Source organism: Botrytis fragariae (assembly GCF_013461495.1).
Source record: "Botrytis fragariae strain BVB16 chromosome Unknown tig00000225, whole genome shotgun sequence".
In the NCBI taxonomy this organism is placed as follows: Eukaryota; Fungi; Ascomycota; class Leotiomycetes; order Helotiales; family Sclerotiniaceae; genus Botrytis; species Botrytis fragariae.
In genome coordinates, this window is record NW_023501002.1 from 571,986 (window position 1) to 595,457 (window position 23,472).

The 23,472-nt window shown below is 43.8% G+C and overlaps 6 protein-coding genes across 6 annotated transcripts; 3 read left to right on the forward strand and 3 right to left on the reverse strand.

Annotated features, from left to right (window-relative positions):
- Window positions 1-87: 87 nt before the first annotated feature.
- On the reverse strand, window positions 88-1,972 carry Bfra_011247 (putative fad binding domain-containing protein; the record flags this gene model as incomplete). Its single annotated transcript, XM_037341578.1, has 5 exons — window positions 88-374; window positions 460-671; window positions 728-1,027; window positions 1,142-1,697; window positions 1,807-1,972. The coding sequence occupies 5 exons, from the start codon at window positions 1,970-1,972 to the stop codon at window positions 88-90; spliced, it is 1,521 nt and encodes a 506-aa protein (XP_037188390.1).
- A 1,335-nt stretch (window positions 1,973-3,307) lies between these two features.
- On the forward strand, window positions 3,308-4,234 carry Bfra_011248 (putative enoyl- hydratase isomerase protein; the record flags this gene model as incomplete). Its single annotated transcript, XM_037341579.1, has 1 exon — window positions 3,308-4,234. One exon carries the CDS (start codon window positions 3,308-3,310, stop codon window positions 4,232-4,234), a length of 927 nt encoding a protein of 308 aa, XP_037188391.1.
- A 593-nt stretch (window positions 4,235-4,827) lies between these two features.
- Window positions 4,828-6,824, reverse strand: Bfra_011249 (putative polyketide synthase protein; the record flags this gene model as incomplete). Its single annotated transcript, XM_037341580.1, has 6 exons — window positions 4,828-5,098; window positions 5,217-5,611; window positions 5,698-6,023; window positions 6,077-6,145; window positions 6,206-6,422; window positions 6,471-6,824. The coding sequence occupies 6 exons, from the start codon at window positions 6,822-6,824 to the stop codon at window positions 4,828-4,830; spliced, it is 1,632 nt and encodes a 543-aa protein (XP_037188392.1).
- A 956-nt stretch (window positions 6,825-7,780) lies between these two features.
- Window positions 7,781-16,527, forward strand: Bfra_011250 (putative polyketide synthase protein; the record flags this gene model as incomplete). Its single annotated transcript, XM_037341581.1, has 19 exons — window positions 7,781-7,850; window positions 7,901-8,566; window positions 8,625-8,739; window positions 8,795-8,899; window positions 8,961-9,075; window positions 9,132-9,255; window positions 9,307-9,423; window positions 9,486-9,866; window positions 9,913-10,041; window positions 10,089-10,232; window positions 10,282-10,611; window positions 10,742-11,409; window positions 11,466-11,793; window positions 11,862-13,537; window positions 13,603-14,999; window positions 15,059-15,227; window positions 15,285-15,593; window positions 15,655-15,941; window positions 15,999-16,527. 19 exons carry the CDS (start codon window positions 7,781-7,783, stop codon window positions 16,525-16,527), a joined length of 7,659 nt encoding a protein of 2,552 aa, XP_037188393.1.
- A 557-nt stretch (window positions 16,528-17,084) lies between these two features.
- On the forward strand, window positions 17,085-18,540 carry Bfra_011251 (putative pre-mrna splicing factor protein; the record flags this gene model as incomplete). The annotated part of the gene is made up of 7 exons (XM_037341582.1): window positions 17,085-17,117; window positions 17,209-17,258; window positions 17,598-17,654; window positions 17,713-17,812; window positions 17,864-18,117; window positions 18,174-18,241; window positions 18,305-18,540. 7 exons carry the CDS (start codon window positions 17,085-17,087, stop codon window positions 18,355-18,357), a joined length of 615 nt encoding a protein of 204 aa, XP_037188394.1. The 3' UTR covers window positions 18,358-18,540.
- Window positions 18,541-19,408: 868 nt separating this feature from the next.
- Window positions 19,409-23,262, reverse strand: Bfra_011252 (putative ddhd domain-containing protein; the record flags this gene model as incomplete). The annotated part of the gene is made up of 5 exons (XM_037341583.1): window positions 19,409-19,556; window positions 19,650-19,703; window positions 19,817-21,247; window positions 21,584-22,815; window positions 22,903-23,262. The coding sequence occupies 5 exons, from the start codon at window positions 23,260-23,262 to the stop codon at window positions 19,409-19,411; spliced, it is 3,225 nt and encodes a 1,074-aa protein (XP_037188395.1).
- Window positions 23,263-23,472: the final 210 nt, after the last annotated feature.

Consider the following 23,472-nt stretch of genomic DNA (forward strand, 5'->3'; position numbering starts at 1 on the left):
GTTCATTGATGGCTACATTTATTGTTCATTGTTATCTTTGATAACAAGATTTCTTTTTCCATTCACGATCATGCTCATCATGCCAATCTAGACTCCCGCGAAATCAAACCCCAACTTAAACCCAGGAACTAATTTCTGGAAAACGCCATTCGGATCATATTTTTTGCTAATGGCTCGCAACTTGGACAGCGAGGCACCATAACCATATGATGAAATGGGATTTTCGCCAATTCCCGCGTCGTTGAGCCACTTGAATGGATAGTACAGTCCTTTAGCTTTCGTTTGCTCTTCTATCTCTGCGATCGTAGATGTTAGGAATGCCTTCACTATTTGGTCATCATTCGGATTGCTCCAGTCTACGTAAATTTCAGCAACTATCAAGTGTTAGTCATCCCATTCCGCTCATAATTTGAAACTTTTTATCGTCTTCTGAGTCCCCTGGAATCGATGGCGACTTACCCAAGAAATTACCCTTGGATGGATCGAGTGATATAGCATCACCTCCGCTAGCGACCGCTGCGTGCTGCATGGCTACTGTCATTGGCTCTAATGCAAATCCAACTGTGCAATTGATCTGGGAAAGTTGCACTTTCGCATTACCAACGACTATGTTGTAAACGAGCTCCGACGTTTCATTGCTGAATAGGATGGATGTATCGTACCAGCTCCATCTGTGCATCATGGATTAATTTCTTTCAAGTACAATTTTGATGGTCGATAGCCTTACCGATTGACCAAAGAGGCGAAGAATTCAGTCTGGTTCACAATAGCACTGAAATTCATGATGCCAACTTCGCTAGAAACCGTTGGTATAGCTGTGAAATTCTCGAAAGCTTTGGGACTTGGATCATTCCCATTGTAAAAGTAAACAGTTCCAGAGCTCTCGGCACCGGTCATTGGGTTGTAGCTGAAATCGGGCATCAAATTTCCATTTGCGTCATCGATACCCCCACCTGGGGCTATGTAAGCAGTGTAGGCATCTAGGTATTGCTGAGTAGCTTTTGCTCCCCATTGAACGCTACCACCACTGCAGTAAAGAAAGTATTAGTCTCTTATCTGGAATAGATATTATGTCAAAAGACATCAGAGCATCTTACTGCGGTCGTTGGCTTATGAGAAATATAGTAAAATCGCAACTTACAATACGAGTCCGCTCTCATATGTCTTGAGGTCATAACGAGTAACGACCCCAAAATTATTGGAACCACCTTTGAGCGCCCAAAAAAGATCTGGGTAAGTAGCATCATTAACTTGTAGAATAGTTCCATTTGCTGTCACCAATTCAAAGTTAATAACATTGTTAGCAGCCCATCCGTAAAGAGAAGCATGGTAGCTAAGGCCGCCTCCTAAAACTAAGGAGCTGCCAACTGGAGCGACACGGCCACCCACAGCGATCAAGCCGTATGGTTCTAAAAATTCGTAGATGTCCGACCAGCGAAAGGCAGCCCCGGCTCTTAGATATGATACACCATAGTCATTCGGTAGTGGGACAAGTGTCTTTTCCGTGAAACTTGTTGTCGCGATCATAACCCCATAATCAGTTGATGCGATGCCGGCCACTGCCGCATGGCCACCACTCCGAATGGCAAATGAAGTATTGGTCCGGGCAAGAATCTTAACACCAGTGGCAAGATCACCCGAAGTTAAGGGTGAGAAGACGCAATAGGGACTGAGCCATGCTATCTTTGAGAAAAAGGCTATATTCAGGTTTTTGTCAGCACTTATCTTATCTAAAAGTGAACTGGGTATTCATTGTCAATTCTTGGAGCCATGATGTTGGGGGAGCATTTTTTTCGTTCGACATACACTGTGTTTCTATAGTGTAATTCACTGTTCCCGGATCATACACTTGACCTGGCAAAGCAGCTGCCAGTTGCACACATGAATTTGTAGAGGTATTTGATTTGGTAGGTGTCAAGGTACCGCAAGCTGTTACAATCAGGCTTCCCCATAGGATAAATTCGAATAACATGACTTCAAACAATGGTAAGGTTTCATTCAGTATGCATACTACATGTTAGAAAGGGAAGATATCTACTTGAATGAAAGCAACCCCCCGGTAAGCAAGGCTTTCTCACATCATAGCTCGGTGTTGCGAAAGTTGGCTAACAATCAATGGGCACCTAGGTATGGTTACATCTATCCTCAATATTTACCGAGAATTGTCGAGATATTAGCTGGAGATCAGTCAGGGCGTTCGCTTATGCAGTCAGGCTGTCATGTCAGACCACCCCGGATGTAAGCTTGATGCGGTCAGGCGGCATGAAATGATCATGGTATAATGACGTATCCCGAATGGACTCGGATCGAATACTTGCCCGCCTGTAACGGTCCGAAGCAACGGAATTGGTTGATCTGACAGCCTGATAAAGCTTCGCCTTTCGATTCTATCATAAATGTCATCTTTTAGTCTAGAAAGATTTTATTGAACCTTCCGTCTATCACGCAAATAGCCATCTTATTCAAAATTCTTGACAGGTATCAAGAGCACAAAATCATATCTTTGTCATCTTAGCTGAAAACACAAACCACTTTCAGGCTGTTCCATGATTAGGATGACGCTTTTGGCTGCAATCCTTCAGATACGCGGAATGCCATGGCACGCAATCACAAAAAGTTGACATTAAGACTCATGTTAGAGCATTACTTCAAATTATCGTAGTGGCTGACATTAGTTTTCTCATACTTACGAGGATGAATATTGTATTAATTCAAATCTACGTCAGCAAAGAATTATCTACCTAGCCCAATCATACTGAAGGCGTATTTTGATACTGCTTGAGTCCGGCGGACTACAAGTCAAGCGTTCCATATCTCAGAGGTGTATCAATTTTTGCCTGCTTCAGGGCGTCAAACGCTCTCAGGCATGTGTATTCCAAGATTTCAACATGTTTCTAGTGGGATTCGGTGTCGACAGTATGGTTACTACCAATAGCTAGTGAGAGACAACCTTGTAAATATCATTGAATCATCTATACTATAATAAACTGGGTATACTGAAAATAATACTCCTGACACTGCTCGAGATTATGCGATAACTCGGATTGAGGACTAAGAACTAAAAATCCTTCGAAATCCTTCACAAACTTTCTTTGGCTAGGTCAATCAGTATTTCCACTATACCGTGTACTTGGCAAGAATCTGTGCCGTCTGTTCGTTTGTATCTTGTGAATCTTGGGATAGAGTTTGACAATTTAAAAGAGTCCAGCTTCCTGCTTGTTTCAGCATCGATTTCTGTATCTAAACGTGCTTGAGTTCTCCGTAAGCCTGATATTCCAACTTGAAATCTTCATAATCTGAGGCAATTATGATTCAATCAAGAATATCCCGTTTATCCACACTTGTACTTTTGTCAATATCAACAATCGGGAGGGCAACCCTACCTGCTGCCCTTCCAGCATCTCAATATGGGACACTCCAATTCCAACAAAATGCAAACGTCACGCGCGTCACTTTTGATCATCCTCCAATAAACCTCTGCGATAAATTCCTCATCTCGGACTTGTTTGACTTTCTCGAGTCCCTACAGCCATCTAATCGTACTACCCCTCCTCCCAAAGTCGTTGTATTCGACAGTGCCAACCCCGATTATTTCTTGGGTCATATCGACGTCACCTCCATTCAACAACCTCTCACAACCGAAAAGGAAACCTTTACCCTGCAGTACATCGCAGTTGCAAATCTATTCAACAGCATAACTTCCACAATATTCATCGCAGAGATGAACGGTCGGGCATTCGGGGCTGGGCAAGAGTTAACCGTTCAAATGGATATGCGTTTCGCAGGGCCCAATGCCCGTGCCGGTTCTTTTGAGAATGCTCTTGGACTTGTTGCCGGTGGTGGTGGCCAACTTTTTCTAGGAACACTCATGAACCGCGGCCTTGCACTTGAATATCTCCTTGGAGCCAAAACATTTGATGGCCCAACCGGCAAGGCTCTAGGTCTTTTCAACAACTATTACGATACTGCGGAGGAATTGCGCAGTGAAGTAGATTCGCTCACAGCCCGTATCGGGAAGTTCCCGGCCGCTGGTCTCAATGAAACGAAATCAGCGCTTAGTTTTCGCAATCCGACATTAGATCAACTAAATACCGATGTAATCGGATTCTATAATTTGGATCCATTGGCGGCGGAACAGGCAAATGTGGCCAAGTTCTTGGTTTTGAGTAAGAATCAAACAAATACGACTTTTGAGTTAGGGTTAACAGACTCGGCTTTGGCTTTAGATACGTAATCTGAGTGCCGATTTATTAAATTGAATGTGATAGGAATGAGCGATCTGGCCAATATTTATCCCTAGGTTGTGTTGTTAGCTTCAAATGAAAACCGAATATAAACCATAATTCTGTTAGCAGAACTTGACTGTACAATTGATAAACACGAATCGCTGATGAACCACCAATCATGTAACGACCTTCTATCTATTCAATTGGTTCAGTCACTGAGAGTCCTACCCATTAATTACTCAATTATTTGAGATAGCTGGGTTGACAGTGTTCCATCTTTTCTCCAATCCCAAGAGTAAACCTTTCAAAAAAGTTCGATAGTATGGCATTTCTCACCACAAAAACTCTATTTCCTAGATGTTGCGCTATTTGATTACTCGTTGTGATTAGATGTACGCTTTATATGTGTAACTTTGTTACTATCTAAATGCTATCCGCCACATGGCACATATGCAACAGTGTGATTTAGGCAAAACTTCTGCGAGCAATGAGCCACCTCGCTAGATATTCGCATCACACGACACGGCTTGTTCTCCTTGCGATCCAATTTGGAATTGTCTCTGTCAATTCAAACTCCCCTCAGATCCAAGACTTGTAATATTCAAGTTAATTGATCCTCAGTTACAAAGGGCTGGTATCCATTGAAGCACCCTTCTGGATCGAGCTCTTTCTTCAAAGCACGCAATTTTTCCAGCCGCCAAGGTTCATATCCATACAGAGCTTCGGGTGGATCTTTAGACCCGTGTCCATAATTCACATACTGGTGTAAACGAGAAAAACCCGACGTTTCGATCAAGGCATCCTGTTGTTCAGAGAGCCAGGTATCGAAGGTTTCCGTATTTTCTGGTGTTTTGGAAGCGATTTCCATCATTCTATACAAATTTTTAGCAATTATAAGATGTGAAATGTCAAGGATCAGGATATGAATCCTTGACATTTAAAAAGTGGTGACAGAAACGGGCAGTGAATTATTCAGATTAAAGCACTTACAGAAAATGATCTGCCTCGTGTCGCCATGGAAAAGCAGTTCTATCAGAATTATATTTTCTCACGCCTTGTTGCGCAAATGATTCAAACATAAAACTGACCATTGCTTGACCGTCATATTTAGCATTCATATCATTCCATCCGTCCAGGAAAGACCGCATAGTAGCGATATCATACTTCTTAACATTTGCAGCGTAGAAATTCTTGATGGGAAAGCGAGCCCATCCCTCAGGGGTGCATAGAATGTTATTCAAACCATTGTAGGTTGCCCAAGGAAGAGCATCCCAGGTGGCGACTGTTTCGTCGCGCCACACGGGGGAGAGACTAGCAAAGCGCTCAACGTATTTTTTAGCGTCTAGTTCGGGACCAGACCACACGAGGTTCACGTTTATGGTAGACTATTACGATCAGTATTTAAAATAGTCATAGCGTTTCTAAGGCCTAAGATGGGCCTTAAAGGGATGAAGGTGGAAACAAAACTCACACCACCGGTCGGGCTATGGCCACGTTTACGGCCAATAACGAAGATAGCAAGCTCCTTAGGCATCGGATTGGAAACCTGATTCAAGGCCTCAAAAACCTCTTCGAGGGATTCGAGTTCGAACTCAAAATCTATCACATAGTGCTTTCCATCGTTCTGCTGCGGATATACCTGGAAGGTAGCTTCGAGAGCAATGCCGAAGTTGTGACCAGCACCCCGAACAGCCCAAAATATATCTGTGTTCTCGTTCTCTGAGGCCTGAATGATAGTACCATTGGCAAGTAGGAGGCGAACTGAAACCATATTATCATTGAGATAACCATACTTCCCTATCGAAATTAGTGAGTTGTATGACCTCAAATGAAGAAAATAACATCAATACCTTGTAGTCGACCGATGCCTGCGCCAAGAGATATTCCCATCAGTCCTGTGCATGGACACGATCCAACAGCTGTACGATGTATCAATATAAGAACAGATATACCAGAATAATATAAGTTATATAACTCACTGACTTCCATGCCACGCGCGTAGGTAGCATTTGCCATTTGTCCTGTTTGTACTCCACCACCAGCTGTGATCCGCTGCTTTTCGGAATCAAATGTGATGCTGTTTAGTCCTCGCAAATCGATAACGATGCCATTTTTGACTCTTCGTAGGGATGTAGTGAGAGAGTGACCCCCAACTCGGGCAGCGAAGGGTATGCCCCTCAATCTAGCATAATTAACCTGTAAGAGCGTGAGCAAAATATGGCACAATTGTTCAGAATTTCTCACCGTTTCTACCACATCTGCCACTTCGAAAACTTTGACCGCAGCAATATACGTAGGCCGTTGGTAGTTCGAATATCGTACATTCGCGTGCACAAAATCTTCGTCTGAGTCTATCAAAACTTCGGCGGTCGGAGAAAGTCTATTTTTGAGCTCTGTTTGGATAGACTTCTTCAGATAAACAAGATCTAGAGCTTCGTCTCCTATATTTGTCCAGATTAAAGGAGATTGAACTCCATCCTTGGGGAGAGGAATGCTGGCAGTCACATTCAAATTCTTCTCCTCGTGTGCAATACACCCCGCACTGAACCATAAAATGAATAAAGAAAGTTTGAGTATTAAAAAGCGTGTATAGATCATCTTGCTCGTGAAAGTCGCCAAATCCTTACTAAGGTTTATTAGACAAATTGATAGCAAAATGAACAGTGCTGGAGGAGATCAGAAGAAGAGAACAAAATATTGAAACATGATCATGCCATGAAGATCCTCACATACCTTCCTCACGATGACTGTACATGCCATCATATTTTTCTTGTTTCGGACAAAAGGACGTTGCGTCCATGAGAGATTCTTACTTGCAGACCTTCCCTGCCCGTGTAGGATTTTCTGACATGTATGCAGTCAGACTCTCCCCCCAAAAATTGTTTCTGGACATCCGTGGGCGAGAGTGAATTATTTCAGTACAATTGCCTCCACGACGTTACATTCGATAAAGAAAAACCCCTCGTTTCTAAGTGTGGTACAAACAGTTTGCCATTCTCATATTATGTAAAGATGAAGATAGAAACTTCGAATATCATTGGTGCTGCGATCTTACGAGGAAAATCTAGGTATAGTTTAGCATAATTGAATCATTTTTGAACACAGTTCTGAAGCTCCCTCTACGACTATTGGTCAAGATGCTAAACCAAACTCAATCAACTATCGTGATCAATCGTGTCGCATTGCGTTCACGAACCATCGGCTAAATTCGAACTCCTTATCACAGCAAGGGGCTGATTCGCCTTAATGGCAACAGCACTGGCGACTATCTGTATGCAGTCACCCCTTCATTGAGGCTATGAAGATCATCATGATAGTGAGCCGCTACCCTAGACCAAAGATTACATGTATCGTAAAAAAGATGATCAGTAGTAACATCATCAAGTTGTGAACAAGAGTTACAAAACTCTCCGTGTGAAACTTCTGTTATTAAAGTAAAAAATAACTCCCTCGCAACAGTGAGACTTCACTAGAATTTCATAGATTTCTCGTGTGAAAATCTAACTGAACAAATTCTCCGTTTCAACACTACAACGCAGAAAAACATATTCAAGATGGGATCCCTGCCACTCGATTTTAACCTCTCACCTGAGGCGTGTGAACCGATAGCTATCATTGGAATGAGTACTATACATCACCATCCCCAATGCTCAAGCTTTGCTAACCAAGTGAAGGTTGTCGATGGCCCGGCGATTCTGAGTCTCCATCCGAGCTTTGGGATTTCTTGAAAGCCAAAAGAACCGCATACAGTGCTTTTCCCGAAGATAGAATCAAGACCAAGTCCTTCTATCATGCGAATGGTAACCGCCCTGGATCTTTCTACACAGAGGGAGGCGCATTCCTCAAATCTGATGTCCGCAACTTTGATCATACATTCTTTGGAATACATCCCAGGGAGGTGATGAGTATGGATCCTGCGCAAAGAAAATTTATGGAAGTTGTCTACGAAGCCTTCGAGTCTGGAGGAGTTCCAATGCATAAATTGGCCGGTTCGAAAACCGGCTGTTTTGTCGGAAACTTCAATTACGATCACCAGCTCATGCAATATCGTGACCCCGAGTACCCGCAGCCATATTCAGTGACTGGTGGAGGGATTACGGTTTTGAGTAACCGCGTCAATTACATTTTTGATCTGAAGGGACCGAGCATGACACTTGACACAGCTTGTTCTAGCTCAATGTATGCTTTACATTTAGCTTGTTCTTCAATTCAAACAGGAGAGTGCACTGCTGCTGTTGTTGGGGGATCAAACTTAATCCTGACCCCAGAATGCCAACTGTTTTCTTCGGTACTTGGAGCTGTCTCACCAACATCCATTTGCCATACATTTGATGCTGCAGGTAAATCTCCCAGTCACTCGTCATACCATTCACTCAGCATGTAACTAAAATTTCTTAGCCGATGGATATGCCCGTGCTGATGGAATTGGTGCTTTATACATCAAAAGTCTGGCTCAAGCAGTGAAGGATGGTGATCCAATTCGTGCTGTTATTCGTGGCACAGCTATCAACGCGTGAGAAACTTTCACTCCTTCACAACCATACGTGTAGAGCTAAAAAGTAACATAGAAATGGGAGAACTGGTGGAATTACACATCCAAGCCCCGATGGTCAAGAAGCAGTGATTCGTAGAGCATATGAACGTGCCGGTGGTTTAGACCCCGCACTTACCGGGTATATATATTTCCCATATCTACATATTGTTTTTCGATAACATCAACTCATCACCTGATAGATATTTCGAATGCCACGGTACTGGAACTGCAGTTGGCGATCCATTGGAGATATCAGCAATCGGCCGCGTCTTTGCGAAGTCAAAATCAAGAGATTCACCACTTTTGATAGGATCTGTATGTCTTCACAGATACCCTTCACGTATGTGTGACTATAACGCTGAACCTCTCAGATAAAATCAAACATGGGCCATAGTGAGCCATCGAGTGGCATCGCAGGTGTCATGAAAGCTGTAATCGCGATAGAGCATGGAGTTATTCCACCAACCGTGGGCCTGAAGACTCTCAATCCTAATAGCAAGTTAATCGCAAGTCCGGCTTTTTTAGTTCTAACTGACGTCTGAATAGTTGATTTGAAGGATGGTAGGCTTAAAATTGTGACGGAAAGTACACCATGGCCCGATTTACCAGTTCGAAGAGCGAGTATCAATTCTTTTGGATATGGAGGAGCAAATGCTCACGCAAGTATGTATAATTCAAGGATCTCAATTTCTACCCAAATGCATTGCAATCTAATGGCAAAACAGTCATTGAGTCTGTAGATTCTGTACTTCCCTGGTACCGAGAATCGCGACAGATTCATGCGAACAAGGTTGACTCCCAAGCACACCGAAACGGGGTTCAAAATGGCGACGTAAAATTGACTCATATGCATCGAAACAAATTTCTCCTTCCGTTTTCAGCCCATGACGAGAGAACTCTCGTAGCAAATATTTCTGCTCTCAAAAATAACATCTCAGATTGGAATCTGAATGACATAGCATACACGCTCAGTGAGCGACGTTCACTATTCTCTCATCGCACCTTTCAGATCGCTAGTTTTGGTACCGACCATCAGATTGCGGAACTTGCACATACACCCAAGAAGATTTCTTCCAACCCTCCAACTCTTGGTTTCGTCTTCACAGGTAGTTATTCATACTGAAAAATCGAGAATAGTCTAACATCATCCAGGTCAAGGTGCGCAGTGGCCCGAAATGGGCGTAACTTTGATGCACGAGTTTCCTATCTACCAAAACACCATCCGAACTTTAGATGCGTATCTGGACGAGTTACAGGACGGTAGAAGCTGGACAATTGAGGGTATTTGTGGAACACTTTGTGAAATTGACAGCTGCTAATTGTTACAGATGCTCTTCGGCAACCAAAAGATAAATCCCAGATACATGATGCAGAGCTATCTCAACCTCTTGTCACTGCCACTCAGATAGCTTTGGTTAATCTTCTATCTGACTGGGGTATTCGGCCGTCAGCGGTTGTTGGTCACTCTTCTGGTATACAGCTTACATCCCACTCATTTGCTCGACTGCTAATTAATTACAGGTGAGATTGCTGCTAGCTATGCAGCGGGTTTGGTCACAGAGAGGAATGCAATTATTGCGGCATATCTCCGTGGTAGAAGTGTGGCTGAAAACAAGGAAGACGGGCTTATGATGGCGGTGGGACTTGGAGCTGCAGAAGTCCGCGCATACATTGGTCAGAATGAGGGCAAAGTTATCGTTGCATGCCACAACTCTCCAGAAAGTGTTACACTTAGTGGCGACAAAACTGCGCTACTTTCTGTCAAAGAAGCCCTCGATGGGGATAAGAAGTTTGCAAGACTACTTTCAACCGGTGGTAATGCGTACCACTCCCACCATATGAAGCCTCTTGGTATGATTGTTCTGTTCTTCTCTCCATTCTCGTAAAGGATTGGGCGGATTTGACCCCGCCTGGATTTCATTGCAATCTCAAGCTGATACCTTTCTTCTTCGCTAATCTTTGACTTTGTCCACTTTCGAAGGCCCAGAATACCAAACCAGTATTGAAAAATACGAAGAACCGAGCTACCCGAAAGTTATCAAAGCTCAGCCCTCGAAAGAACCAGCTCAAAAGCCTGCAGCCTTCTTCTCCAGCGTGTATGGTCGTGCACTAGACGAAGGTGCGAACATAGATGGTTCATACTGGAGACAAAATATGGAGTCGCCAGTGTTGTTTGCCGAAGCTGTTGCAGCTTTAGTCACATCGGTGCCAGTTGATATTCTCGTTGAAATAGGGCCACACAGTGCACTTCAAGGCCCGCTCCGACAGATTTCAAAGAATCATTCTGGCAGATTTCCCGAATACCTGACGGCTATTGTACGAAACAACGATAACGCATCTGATATTCTTACTTTGGCTGGAACACTGTTTACAAAAGGACACAGGGTGAACTTAACGCGTGTCAACGAGAGTAAGTGTCCGGTTGATGATTGTGGGCAGGTCTGTAAGATAATTACCGACCTCCCACACTACCAATGGCAATATTCGGATGTGTTACTCCTTGAGAATCGTTACACGCGCGAGTGGCGCCAAAGGCAACATCCGCGACACGATATTCTGGGAAGCCGAATTCCGGGAGGTGTAAAAGACGCACCGACATGGAGAAATATTCTGAGGAACAAAGACCTTCCTTGGCTAACGGATCATCGAGTAAGTCCACTCCTGCCCTTGAAAGCCTCCAACTTGAATTGACAAAATGTCGTAAGGTTGGCCAAGAGATAGTTTTTCCATCCACAGGCTACCTTGCGATGGCCATCGAAGCAGCAACCCAGGCCGTAGAAGTCAATGGTGGTTTTGAAGAAGAAATATCATCCTACGAAATTCAAGATGTCAGTTTGCAAAAGGCATTGATGATCCCCGAAGAGGACGGAGGCATCGAGATCCTTTTCACATTGCGAAAGGCTAGCTTGAATACCAACAGTGATTACGAGTCAAGGTTTGAATTTCTTCTTACTTCGGTAGATAGTGTGAATGGAGAAGACAACTTTGTCGAACATTGTCGGGGTACTGTTCATGTCAATTTCAAACCTGATGGTAAGTTTTCCGTTTGATTGGCTCGGTGATCGATCCATTTGTATCCCAGAAGACTGAGAAAACACTAGTTCCCACGGCGAGTTCATTGTTGCAGGAGATAGATAGTTCAAGACGAGGTTTAAAGGACATACCAAGCCTCCCTTGGTATGAAAAATTCGCCTCCGTCGGGTTGATTTATGGACCAACGTTTCAGGGTCTTTCTTCCATAAAAGGAGCAGATCAAAAGAAACTCGCCGAGGCGAAGATCCCGTTGAAGCCTACAGCAAAACTAATCGCGGGAGAGTCTCGTTATGTAATCCATCCTGCAGCTTTCGATGCAGCAATGCAACTCTCTATTGTAGCTTCACATTCAAGCACTGCTACCAAATTTAAGAAAGCGGTTATGCCTGTTAGCATCGGCAGCATTAAAATTTGGCCAAAAGTAGCCAAGTCCACAAAAGCCTCCGCGCATTGCGTCGCTAGAGGTGCGTTGAAAGGGGTACGAGGGTTGGTGGCAGATTTGATACTGCTTGGTGACACACAAAGCAAGATCCTTGAAGCCAAAGATGTCCTCCTCATTGCATCAGACCAGAGCTCTTTGATACCCAGCAAAAAGGACAGTCCTTATCTGCGATTAACTTGGAAGCCACTCTTCGAAGAGCTTGATGATGATCTTGTATCGAGACTTTTCCCACCTATCACATTAGATGACAGTGCGGTCCTGCCTTCTCTAAATCTTTTAGCGCTGTATCAACTCATACAGTTTCGGGAAACACACCAGGAGATATTTGCCAAAGGATCAGAGGTTCCGCATCTACAACGCATGCTCGAATGGACGGTTGAGCAATTAGATCGTATGCGCAATGATCCTCTGTCGCCTGCAACCCAGATCTCCAATCTCACAAATGAACAGCGGGCAGAGAAAATTGAGAAATTCGCAGCAGACCTAAAACCAAAATCATCTGAATGTCGGCTCATGTGTCATCTCTACAACAATCTTCCAGACATATACGCAGGCCGAAAGACTGGAATTCAGGTCGCATTACAAGACAACTTGCTGATAGACAACTACGAGAGCGGCCAAGTGTACAAGGAAGGGAATAAGCGATTGGCTTCTATGGCCGCACTATATGCCCATCAACAACCTGACTTAAAGATCTTGGAAGTTGGAGCAGGCACCGGTAGTGCTACGCGAGAGATTCTTCCTGCGCTGAAAGGCAACACAGTATGGCGACAGTATGCAGAATATCGATTTACAGATACGACAACTTCCTTTCTAGCTGGTGCAGAAGATACTTTCAAAGACTTTGCTGGAATGACATTCGGTGCCTTTGATATGGAGAGGCCCGCGAATGAGCAGGGATATCAGCCGGAGTGGGATCTGATCGTTGCATCGAATGTTATCCATGCAACCTCAAACATCAAAAGAACTCTCGAAAACATTCGCAGCGCATTGAAGCCAGGGGGAAAGATTATTCTGCTTGAGTTGACACGATCAAATTTGAGTGCCGGTTTGGTCCTTGGAACCTTTTCGGATTTCTGGAAGGGTGATCTTGATACAGAGTTCCCGCGACGCAACGGGCCATTCCTAAGCAAGACTATGTGGCGTGCAGTTTTACCAGAAGCGGGATTCAAGGGACTTGATTTCCATTTGGATGATTACGCAGGTGATCATATTTCTGCAACAGTTATCTGTGCAACTGCTGCTCAGCCGTCTCTTGCACCAAATCCGGATTTGCCATCGTCGCAACCAGGGATAACATTGGTATGTTTTTCAATCATTCTGAGTGCGTACATCCATGTCACGATATTTGCTAATTCCACTATAAGGTTTATCGCAGCACTCCATCTGCCTACACTGTTGCTCTCAAAGCCCGCATTGAACAGAAAGGCATGCCCGCAGAACTCTTAGAATTGTCGGAAAGCAAACGACTTCAATACAAGCGGCTATTATTCGTTGTTGAGCTCGAAAGGCCTTTGTTCCTGGAAATCAATCCTTCTGAATGGACAGGTCTTCAAAACTATTTCAAACAGGCTACTTCCGTCCTATGGGTGACAAGCGGAAATCTTCTAGAGGGCAAAAATCCTGAATTTGCAATGATTTCCGGACTCGCCCGTGGACTCAAGGTTGAAGATGCCAGTCTTAAATTAGTCATGCTTGATGTTGATCGTGCACTCGATCCAACCGAGAGCAAAGATCTTGACCTGCTACTGAGCCACGAGGACAGAATATCGAATAAGACAGGCTTACACGGTGACGTAGAATTTAGACAAAAGAACGGCATTGTTTATATCAGTCGTGTAGTTCCAGATGAAGTTTTGAACGAAGAATCAAAGGCCAAAGGGAGTCAGCAAACTTCCACACAAGAGGTTCAGCTTGCAGATGTGAGATCCACCCCTCTGAAGTTGGCCATTGACAAACCTGGCGTCTTGAGCACAATCCACTTTCAAGAAGATCCAGACTTCACAGAGTCTCTTGCCGATGATTGCGTTGAGATAGAAGTCGCTTATGCCGGCATCAACAACAAAGATATAGCTGTTGTTACAGGTCGGCATCATTCCAATACTTTTAGCGACGAATGTGCCGGTGTTATCACCAAGATTGGGGCTGCTGTAAAAGATCTGAAGCTTGGAGATCGAGTCTATTGTCAATCGTTTGCGAAGTTTGGGAACTTTGTTAGAGACAAAGCTTGCTTCTGTAAAAAGCTCCAACCCGAAGATACATTCGAAAGTGCATCGACTTTGCCCATCGCGTTCTGCACTGCTATATACGGGCTCATCGATCTCGGAAGATTGCGATCCGGCGAATCTGTACTGATTCAATCAGCAACTGGAGCAGTTGGCCTGGCAGCTATCCAAATCGCCAGATTGTGTGGAGCTGAGATTTATGCCACTGTCGGAACAAAGGAGAAGAAAGAACAGCTCCTTAAAATGGGCTACGGGATCACCGAAGATCACATCTTCTGGTCGCGCGATGCCGATTCAGCGCAAAGTCTCTGGGATTACACCAAAGGGAAAGGAATAGATGTGATATTATGTAGTGCTCGGGGCGAGATGATGCATGATTATTGGCGTTGTATAGCACCTATGGGACGATTTGTTGAGATTGGGCGAACGGAGATTCTAGAAAAGGGGAAACTCAATTTGGATGTCTTTCAACGAACTGCTACATTCGCTTCTTTCGATCTGGAGGTAATGAGTAACTTGAGGCCAAAGGTCATTGGCGAGTAAGTATACCCTTACACCATTCAAAACGAGGTAACTTAATGAGGCTAATTTTCTCAAGCCTAATGGCTAGTTTAGACCATTTCAAGCGTGTTGGCCTTATTCGACCCCTACCATACACAGCGTACCATGTCTCAGAAATTGACAAAGCTCTCATGACTTTTGGCAAAGGTGCCCATATTGGAAAGATTGTTGTCGGGTACGAACAGAAGAGTAGCATTGGACTCAAGGTAATACTCCCATGCGGAGATGAAAAGAAATGGCATCTAGTGCTAACATATCACAAGGTACGATTTAGTCCTTTCAAATCGAAATTTGATCCAAATGCAGCTTATCTGTTAGTTGGCTGTCTGGGGGGTCTGGGACGTTCGTTCAGCAGATGGGCTGTCAACCGAGGTGCTCGAAACCTGATTTATCTCTCTCGCAGTGGAAACTCGAACAAGAACACGAAAGCTTTTCTCAGCCAGCTTCGACTTCAAGGCGTCAATACTCAGATCGTCCAGGGTGATGTTGCATCGTTAGCGGATGTCAAGTCGGCAGTCAGCAGTACTGATCTACCAATCAAGGGTGTCATACAAGGAGCTTTAACACTTCATGTAAGCCTGGACTATCTTCACTGCTATGCGTGCTAAATCCGATCGCTAATATTCTCGTCAGGATGGACTTTTTAGTTCCATGACCCTTGATCAATTCGAATCCACAGTACGCCCTCGAGTAATTGGCACACTAAATCTTCATGAGGCCCTGAAAGATTCACCGTTGGACTTCTTTCAGATGTGGAGCTCATGGACAGTGATGTTTGGCACAGCAACACAGAGCAACTACCTCTCTTCCAATGCTTTCATGGATGCATTTGCCCGTTACAGACAAAGCCTGGGATTGCCTGCTACTTCCTTATCGCTTAGCCAAGTTCTTGGGATTGGAATCGTCAGTTATATGCCCGAGTAAGTAGATATGAAAAAGTCAGCCTTATTTCCATCTCTAACGACGTGCACGATTAGATACCAGCAAGCTATGATACGTAACGGCTTTTATGGTAACGACGAGGATGAATTCTTGCAATATTGCGATGCTGGAATTGGTCCTGCTTCGCAAACAACAGCGTACGAATTTGATCCCCTAGCTCAAGGACATCTTCTTGTGGGAATTGAACCTGCAGGGCTACAAGAAATCAATAAAAAGTATCCCATCGATGACATGCCTTGGTCACTTGATCCACGTTTTCGCAACTTGGTCCAAGCTACGCATATGCTTTCGGGTGTTACGACATTGGGCAAGGAGACTGGAGATCAATCGGAAGGTTTGAGTATCGTTGAACGCATCCGACACAAAATCTCGAGGCTTCTATACGTGGATCTCGATGAAGTCGACACTGAGACACCAATCAATAAATATGGAATCGATAGTATGATAGCGGCCGAGATTCGAAATTGGCTCTTCACGAAGTTTGGCAAAGATGTTTCTCTCTTAACGATGCTTGGAGCAACGACAACGGTGACAACGCTGGCAGAAGTTGTCTCCAAACCATAGAAGTATTAGCGATGGATCAAGAGGATGCTGTGAATATAAATAGGATTGGGTTCATTTCATGCGGAACAATGTGAGACTAGAATGTGGAATGTGAGTTGTGTGAGTTGAGTAGATGCATGCGTGCCTGGTACCTGCAAGAAGAGATTCGAAAGCAAACCAAGCCACTCCAATCAATCTCTAATGTATTGATGGTCATGTGATATCCAGACTCGAACCTTGGCTTCTTGAGTGCCTTGTTAATAAGGCAATAACCAGCTATTAGCAGGTGAATGCCTGATTCTCAAAAAACTTTAATTGACTTTCCCAGGTTCATCTTGTCTTGTCTTCTTGTCGTCTCGGTTCCTCTAAGCTTGCTTCTTCTATTCTATTTCCTTACCACCCAAGTCTACTTAATAATTTATCTTCTTCCTCGACCTCTCCATCTCACTTACAGTATCAGGATTGATATCTTCGCCTACTTGAACTCATACTAGATATCATAATTGATATCGGTCAACTCTTGAGTAGCAAAGAAAATCTTATTCGATTGGTCTTCGTCATCTTTCTCAATTAACAAAATGTCTCGTGGTGGTACAACACTCTATGTCACCGTATGCGCTCCACCTCCACAACCTCCACACACCAACTTATATATTTATATTAAAGCTTCAAAGTGTATAGTAACTAACATCTTTCATCTAGGGCTTCGGAGCTGGAATCCGTGCTCGCGATCTTGCCTACGAATTCGAACGGTATGTCAGCTAAAAATCGATATCTCGATGATTGTCCTTGATCGCGATAATCCATTTCCCCATCATCGTCCATCCTCGTCCCTTACTCCGTCGATACTTCGCCGTCAATTGTGTCGCATACATTATCCCCTCTTCCCAAATCCTCCACGTTCGATCGAGCGGTCGCACAACGATACGAACAGTTTATATTCCTACATTTGTCTCGCGAGAAAAGTTCGAATTGCGGCGGATCGATTACTATTTATTATACAAATCTTATACATCTCTTACTTTCATCCATATATCTGTCCAATATACTCCCCATTCGATGATACACTGAGTCTAACGATATCTTCATAGCTATGGCCGTTTGGTCCGCTGTGATATCCCAGCTCCTCGAACTGCAGCATCTCGTCTGTGAGTATGCCCGATATCTTATTGGTAACCACTCTAATATCGTTGACACCTGCAGTAGGTTTGCCTTCGTTGAGTATGAGTCCCGTCGTGATGCCGATGATGCCTACCATGAAATGCACAACAAGCGTATTGGTCGCGACGACTTGTTGAAGATTGAAGTGAGTCTTCATGACATCACCAGAAATGGCGATTTCTAATTCGTAAATTAGTGGGCCCGCACACCTCCTTCGGCTTCTTGGCGATTCGATACTGGTGAAGAACGTGCAGCCCGTCGTGATGGAGGTAGAGACAGCGGCAGAGAGCGTGGTGGAGGTAGCCGCCGTTCTCCTCGTCGTCGTTCAACCTCTCCCCGACGTGGCCGTGGCGATTATTCTCCCCGTAAGGATGACCGAGACCGCCGGGACCGGGACTACGACAGAAGAGATCGCGATCGAGCCGATCGCTCACGTAGCCCAGACGATAGGTAAGCACTCCAGAAGAAATTCAGAGTTGGACATAAACTTACCCGCCATGTAATAGGGATCGCGAAGTTAAGGAAGAACGTGATGATGTCCGTGAACCCGGAGCCAATGGAGATGACAGGAAAGGTGAATCCACATCATTCAAACTATCATTACGATCCAATCTCTAACTCATCTGATACCCATCAGTTACCATGGATTCTCCTCCACCAGCGCATGATGAACTGGACACCGCCGAGTAAATAGGTCCTTCCTAGGTTGAGGCTTCTACACGGCAGGAAAAAGTTTATTGTGTCTTTTGGCTGCTGATATTTCCTTCTTTGCCTGAATTTACCATTGTGTTTCTAGATTCGATTCCCCGAGACCTTTACGACTCGAGCCAGGATTTGGACTGGCAACATAACCTCGACTTCCTTTTAGGTCAGCAGCAGCATACAAATGTGGTCATAAGTTTTCATGGGTAGTTACTAGTATTAAAAATTTCAAATTGAGCACATAATTAACACTATATTTTATTCCAATTGTGTGTAAAAGAAAGTGATGATGTATGTCCTCACTTAGTAACTGTGAATGTGCTTTTTTCAACAATATTTTGTCTAGTTGTAGAATTCTATTCTATAATCCATCTATCCATCCACCCACCATCTACTTCATGTCAAAGAATGAATATCTTCCCCAACCAAATTGATATTTCCTTCAAAAAAATACATACATCACAATGACGTAACATAACATAACATGACATGATATAACTCCCGAAATGCCTGCGCCCGTCCCATCCGATCTCATCCCACCCCATCCATTCCGTAATGCATACATACACCATCATGCGACTGACACCTGGTTTTTGAGTATTTTTCCCTTTTCTCTTCTTTTCTTGCTCTTGCTCTTGCTCTTGCCCTTGCCCTTTCTTCTTGGCGTTTTCGTTTTCTGTGTTATCGTATATTGATTCCCCTGTATTGAGGCGGGTTTTGCTTTCTAATTTCCCCTTCTGAGCTTTCCGAGAATCTGTCTATATTTGATAGGAGTCTGAGATGAGAGAGGGGAAGAGAAAAGAAGAGTCTCGAGTAATGGGATTGAAGTCTGAGGGTTGTGTGGGTGGATGAATGGTTTGTTTGGATGTTGTGTTTGTGATGGTGGATGATTTGTTTGGATTGTGTTGGATTGTATTGGATTGCATCGTCTGGTGTTGTATTTCATCGTCTTGCTGTGGAGTTCTGTGAGATAGGATGAGATATATCCAAACAGAATCTCCTTCTCCTTCATTTTCATATCTTAATATTTTCATGTTTTTCATATTTTCCTCTTACTCTTATACGTAGTACTACTCTCTCTGTCTCTTTCCCTCTCCCTCGGATCATTCAAGTTATTTAAGCGAGTCACGCTTCGATGACGCGAGAGAAGTTGTCCGATGAGGAAATGCGATACGTCTTCGTCGGCCCTGTTTATGTGAATTAATTATGTGTAGGTTTCTGTTGGCGCTTTTTGTGTGATGTATTTAGAAAGAGGGGGGGTGGGGAGGTGGAAAACATACCAGTATGAGAGATGGCTAGCGATGGTGTTGATTGGGTTGAAATCTAGTACGCTCCTGTTGAAATACACATTCATTAGCAAGTATTTTTGTTTTCCTCCCCAAAACAAAAAGCATGCGTGGGAAAGAGGAATGTTTAAACAGGACAAAACAGAAAATGAAGGACATACTCTTGAATACTAAAATCCACACGTCCATTATTATTCAACGCTCTGACTTTCGCCTCTTCTCTCTTCAACTTCCTCGCTTTCTCTTCCAATTCTGCCCTATCAGTTTCAGGCATATCATGCTTCCTTCGCTTTTGAAACCCAGCATATAAAGTCTCAATCTCATCATCAATCAACGTAGGCGCCGTCCCCATACCATCTCTATCTGCGGCCGCCGTATCCTCCGCAAGCTGTCTCATCTTCTCACTAGTATTTTCTCTCTGTAGCGAAGGATGGTCTGGAACAACTCCTCCTGCGATATTGGTTCCCGCACCCGCGGATTGGCCTTTGATGCTTGATGAATTCGATGCTTGCATCCTTTCGACATCTTCGCCTGTGAGACCGAGACTGCGATTTAGGAGACTACTCGCAATGCCGGAGCTGAGACTAGACCATAATCCACTAACACTTTGTCCTACTTTTGCTCCAATGCCAGTGATACCTTGATTCATGTTTGCACCGAATATACCCTTCTTGGTATAGGGTAGCAGTTGAGGTTTCATAGATGACATTGCGGGAGCAATAAGAGGCTCGAGCCTATAACTGATTGGATCTGTTGGGTGGAATATGTTGTATAACCGAACGCATTTAGGACTTGAAATCGAGTATGGCAATCCTGTAGTACTGGAAATATGTTCTCCAGATGGAAAGCCCGCACCCGAGCTAGCTGCAAGAAATGGATCTTGCATAGAGTCTATATCCATTGGACTCTCGGATGGTAATGATTCTACGCGATTTCTAGCGGCAATAGTTCTTCCTTTCAACATCTGAAACAATCCTATTGGACTTCCCAGACAATAGAAGTCCTCGACATCAAATTCAAATTCAAGACTCTTACTATGTGATGATGACGATGGGGTAGACCGATTCTTGTAATGCGAAGAGTTTGCATTTCGTTTCTTATTTTCTCTCTGACGACAAAGAATATCGAATAAGATTGCCGATCCCAAAGAATGACCTATCAAACTGACTTTTCCTGAAAACTCTGGATTTCGTTCCCGGAAAAGATTATAAATCCGATTTGCCTCTGTAAGAACAATATTGCTAATATGTTCTCTGTAAGCACTCTGGTACAGCAAAATATCAAGAGCAAGATCAGTGATGAGAGAGCGAACAAATGGTACACCCTCCACAGTAATATCATCAAGACTTGGATATTCTTCCTCCTCACCAAATGCGTCACCAAGATCGTGCTCTTTACGATTCTGCCTGACACCTTTGCGAGGAAAGTCAAGTAAATGACGCCAGCAGATAGGAAGAACTTGGACACGACAATTTTTAGGGAGTTTATCAATTTCCGCATTTAGAGCCTGCAAATCGGCAGAATTTTCGTATACGTTTTTGAGCGTTTGCCGAAGAACGTTTACGTCATGGACGAAATTAACACTTTCGGTTCTATTGAAAATTAGCACATCATTTGACAATTGCTCAACAAAATAACAGAAATTGTGTAAGAAATTGAGCGCGGAAAAGTAAGATTGATAGGTAAATTTTCCAATGATTTGGTTGGTAGAAATCATTAAATCATCTTCTGAAGCCTGCTTTCGTTCAGGATCAACAGTAAAGCCTAACAACTATTTGTTATAGACTACTGTAGACATAAATCAAACTCTACAAACGGTGTACAAAATAGCTCTAGAACTGAATACAGCAACAACGTAGGACCATGGAAAATGCCAATCTAGTGACGAAAAAGCAGATGAAATAGCGAAAAATAACTTGAACACATACCTCATACCTAAGCGTTGACCAATACCATGTGTCACTAGAATTAAATGCTCAATATCACGCCCTTGATTCTCATCGTCTCGATCATTATAATCGTTCTGCATCTCCTTCTCATCACGTTTCCTCACAGCTTCAGCTTCTGCATCCACATCTATAGAGTTTAGCTTATTGTACGCTGCTTCCCGAAGCTCAGTACTATTGTCTTCTGGCGAAGCATTAGAATTACTTGTGCTAGGAGGTGCAGACCGCCGCTTGATTAGTTTTTGCTGACGGTCGTCGAGCTGGAGATACTCTGGAGTAGTCGAAGCAGCAGCGGCAGCGCTAGTCGGAGTTTTTGGTGTCTTGTCTTTGTCGGCAGAGAAGTCTTTCGTTTTACCTGGCTCTGAATATCCACGAACAACCTTTATACCTCCTAGGTAGCCACCGCCCGCAAACTTTTGATACACGGTGCTACTAACCCGAGACATGATGTTATCAGTTGAGATCCAGGCTACATTCTCATCTTGATAGGTAACAACGGAGTTCATGTATGTGCCAAACAAGCGATGGGTCTGAGGTTGGTGGGGTGGCGGCGAATCCTTTGGTATACTACCGTCGTCAGAAGCCAGCTGTGGCAATTTCAAATTCTCTGCCGAGCCTTTTGGAGTCACAGAGGGAGAGCCATTACGTCTACTCCCAAAAGCACCACTGCGGGCCAATGATCTGGGTTCTTCCCCTGGTTTTATAGATAATGGCCTAGCAGTACTTTTCTCCGGAGGTTTAGGATAACGAAATGGTTTTACTTTCAGGTATCCTTCCTCAAGTTGCGTGGCCAAATTCTCCTCACAGGGTTTGAGAACTGCACCCTCTTGGTAGAACCAACTACCTCTGCGAACATCAAATATCGCGCCAAGCCAATATACCGGCGCAAGTTCTCTCTTTTCAATATCGACATCGAATAAGAAATCCTCATGCACTGGGACCTTTATACTTCTATCAGCCTCCTCATTATTCCCAGCTTCATTGATACTCGTATTTCCTTTCTCGCCTGCACTTCCCGAAGTTTGTTCTAAATTACCACTCTGGGCTCTCGATCGCGGATCTCTTCCATTATCATAGTCCTCGACAAGTTTTTGATACGCAGCTTCTATTGCGCGAGAATCGTGTTCGGAAAATGTGACGAATTTCTTGGGAGGGGCTGCAGGTTTGGTTTCTTCTTGATTGGCCTTGAGAATTTTGGGTTTTCTTTTGGGGATCTATATTTTGTAAGCTTGGAAATTCAATATCCTACATATGGATACCTACATCAACAGCATGGTACCATCTAGGATTCAGCGGAGGACAATCCTGAGGGTAATTCTTAGTGCTCCATCCATGCCAATGGTTTGTGCTGTGGTCCCGCCATGTTGATTCTTTAATCCTGAACCTTCTCCGGAGAATGTGGGTGTTGTTGCTTTAGGAGTAGTTGCTCGCGAACCTCCCCATGGTGAGATTGATTCAACCGCTGCAGACAAATATGATCTCTCTAACGGTTTTGGCTTGTTCCCAGGCGCAGACTCCATTTTCTTGTCATTGGCTCGCCGAAGGGCGTCAATTACGCCTATAGATTTGATCCAGTTGAGTGCAGAATATGATATTCGAAGTTGGTGGTTTTTAGGAAGGTGTTTGGGTATTATTCTAACTTGGTGAAAGAGAACGTTCATGTAGTAAGCCAATGTTCGTTTCAATTATTTGAAACGCTGATATTGTACTTTGTATTATGCGGTAATTGCCGATCCGAATATATTAAATAGAAATGGGGTATTTGTACATTATGTATGTTATTATTGACATCGCTCGGACCTTAAGTAGTATAGATTTCTATGTTATGAACTGTCCTTTCAATATCCCGTGGGTCAATTTATTATTGTCGA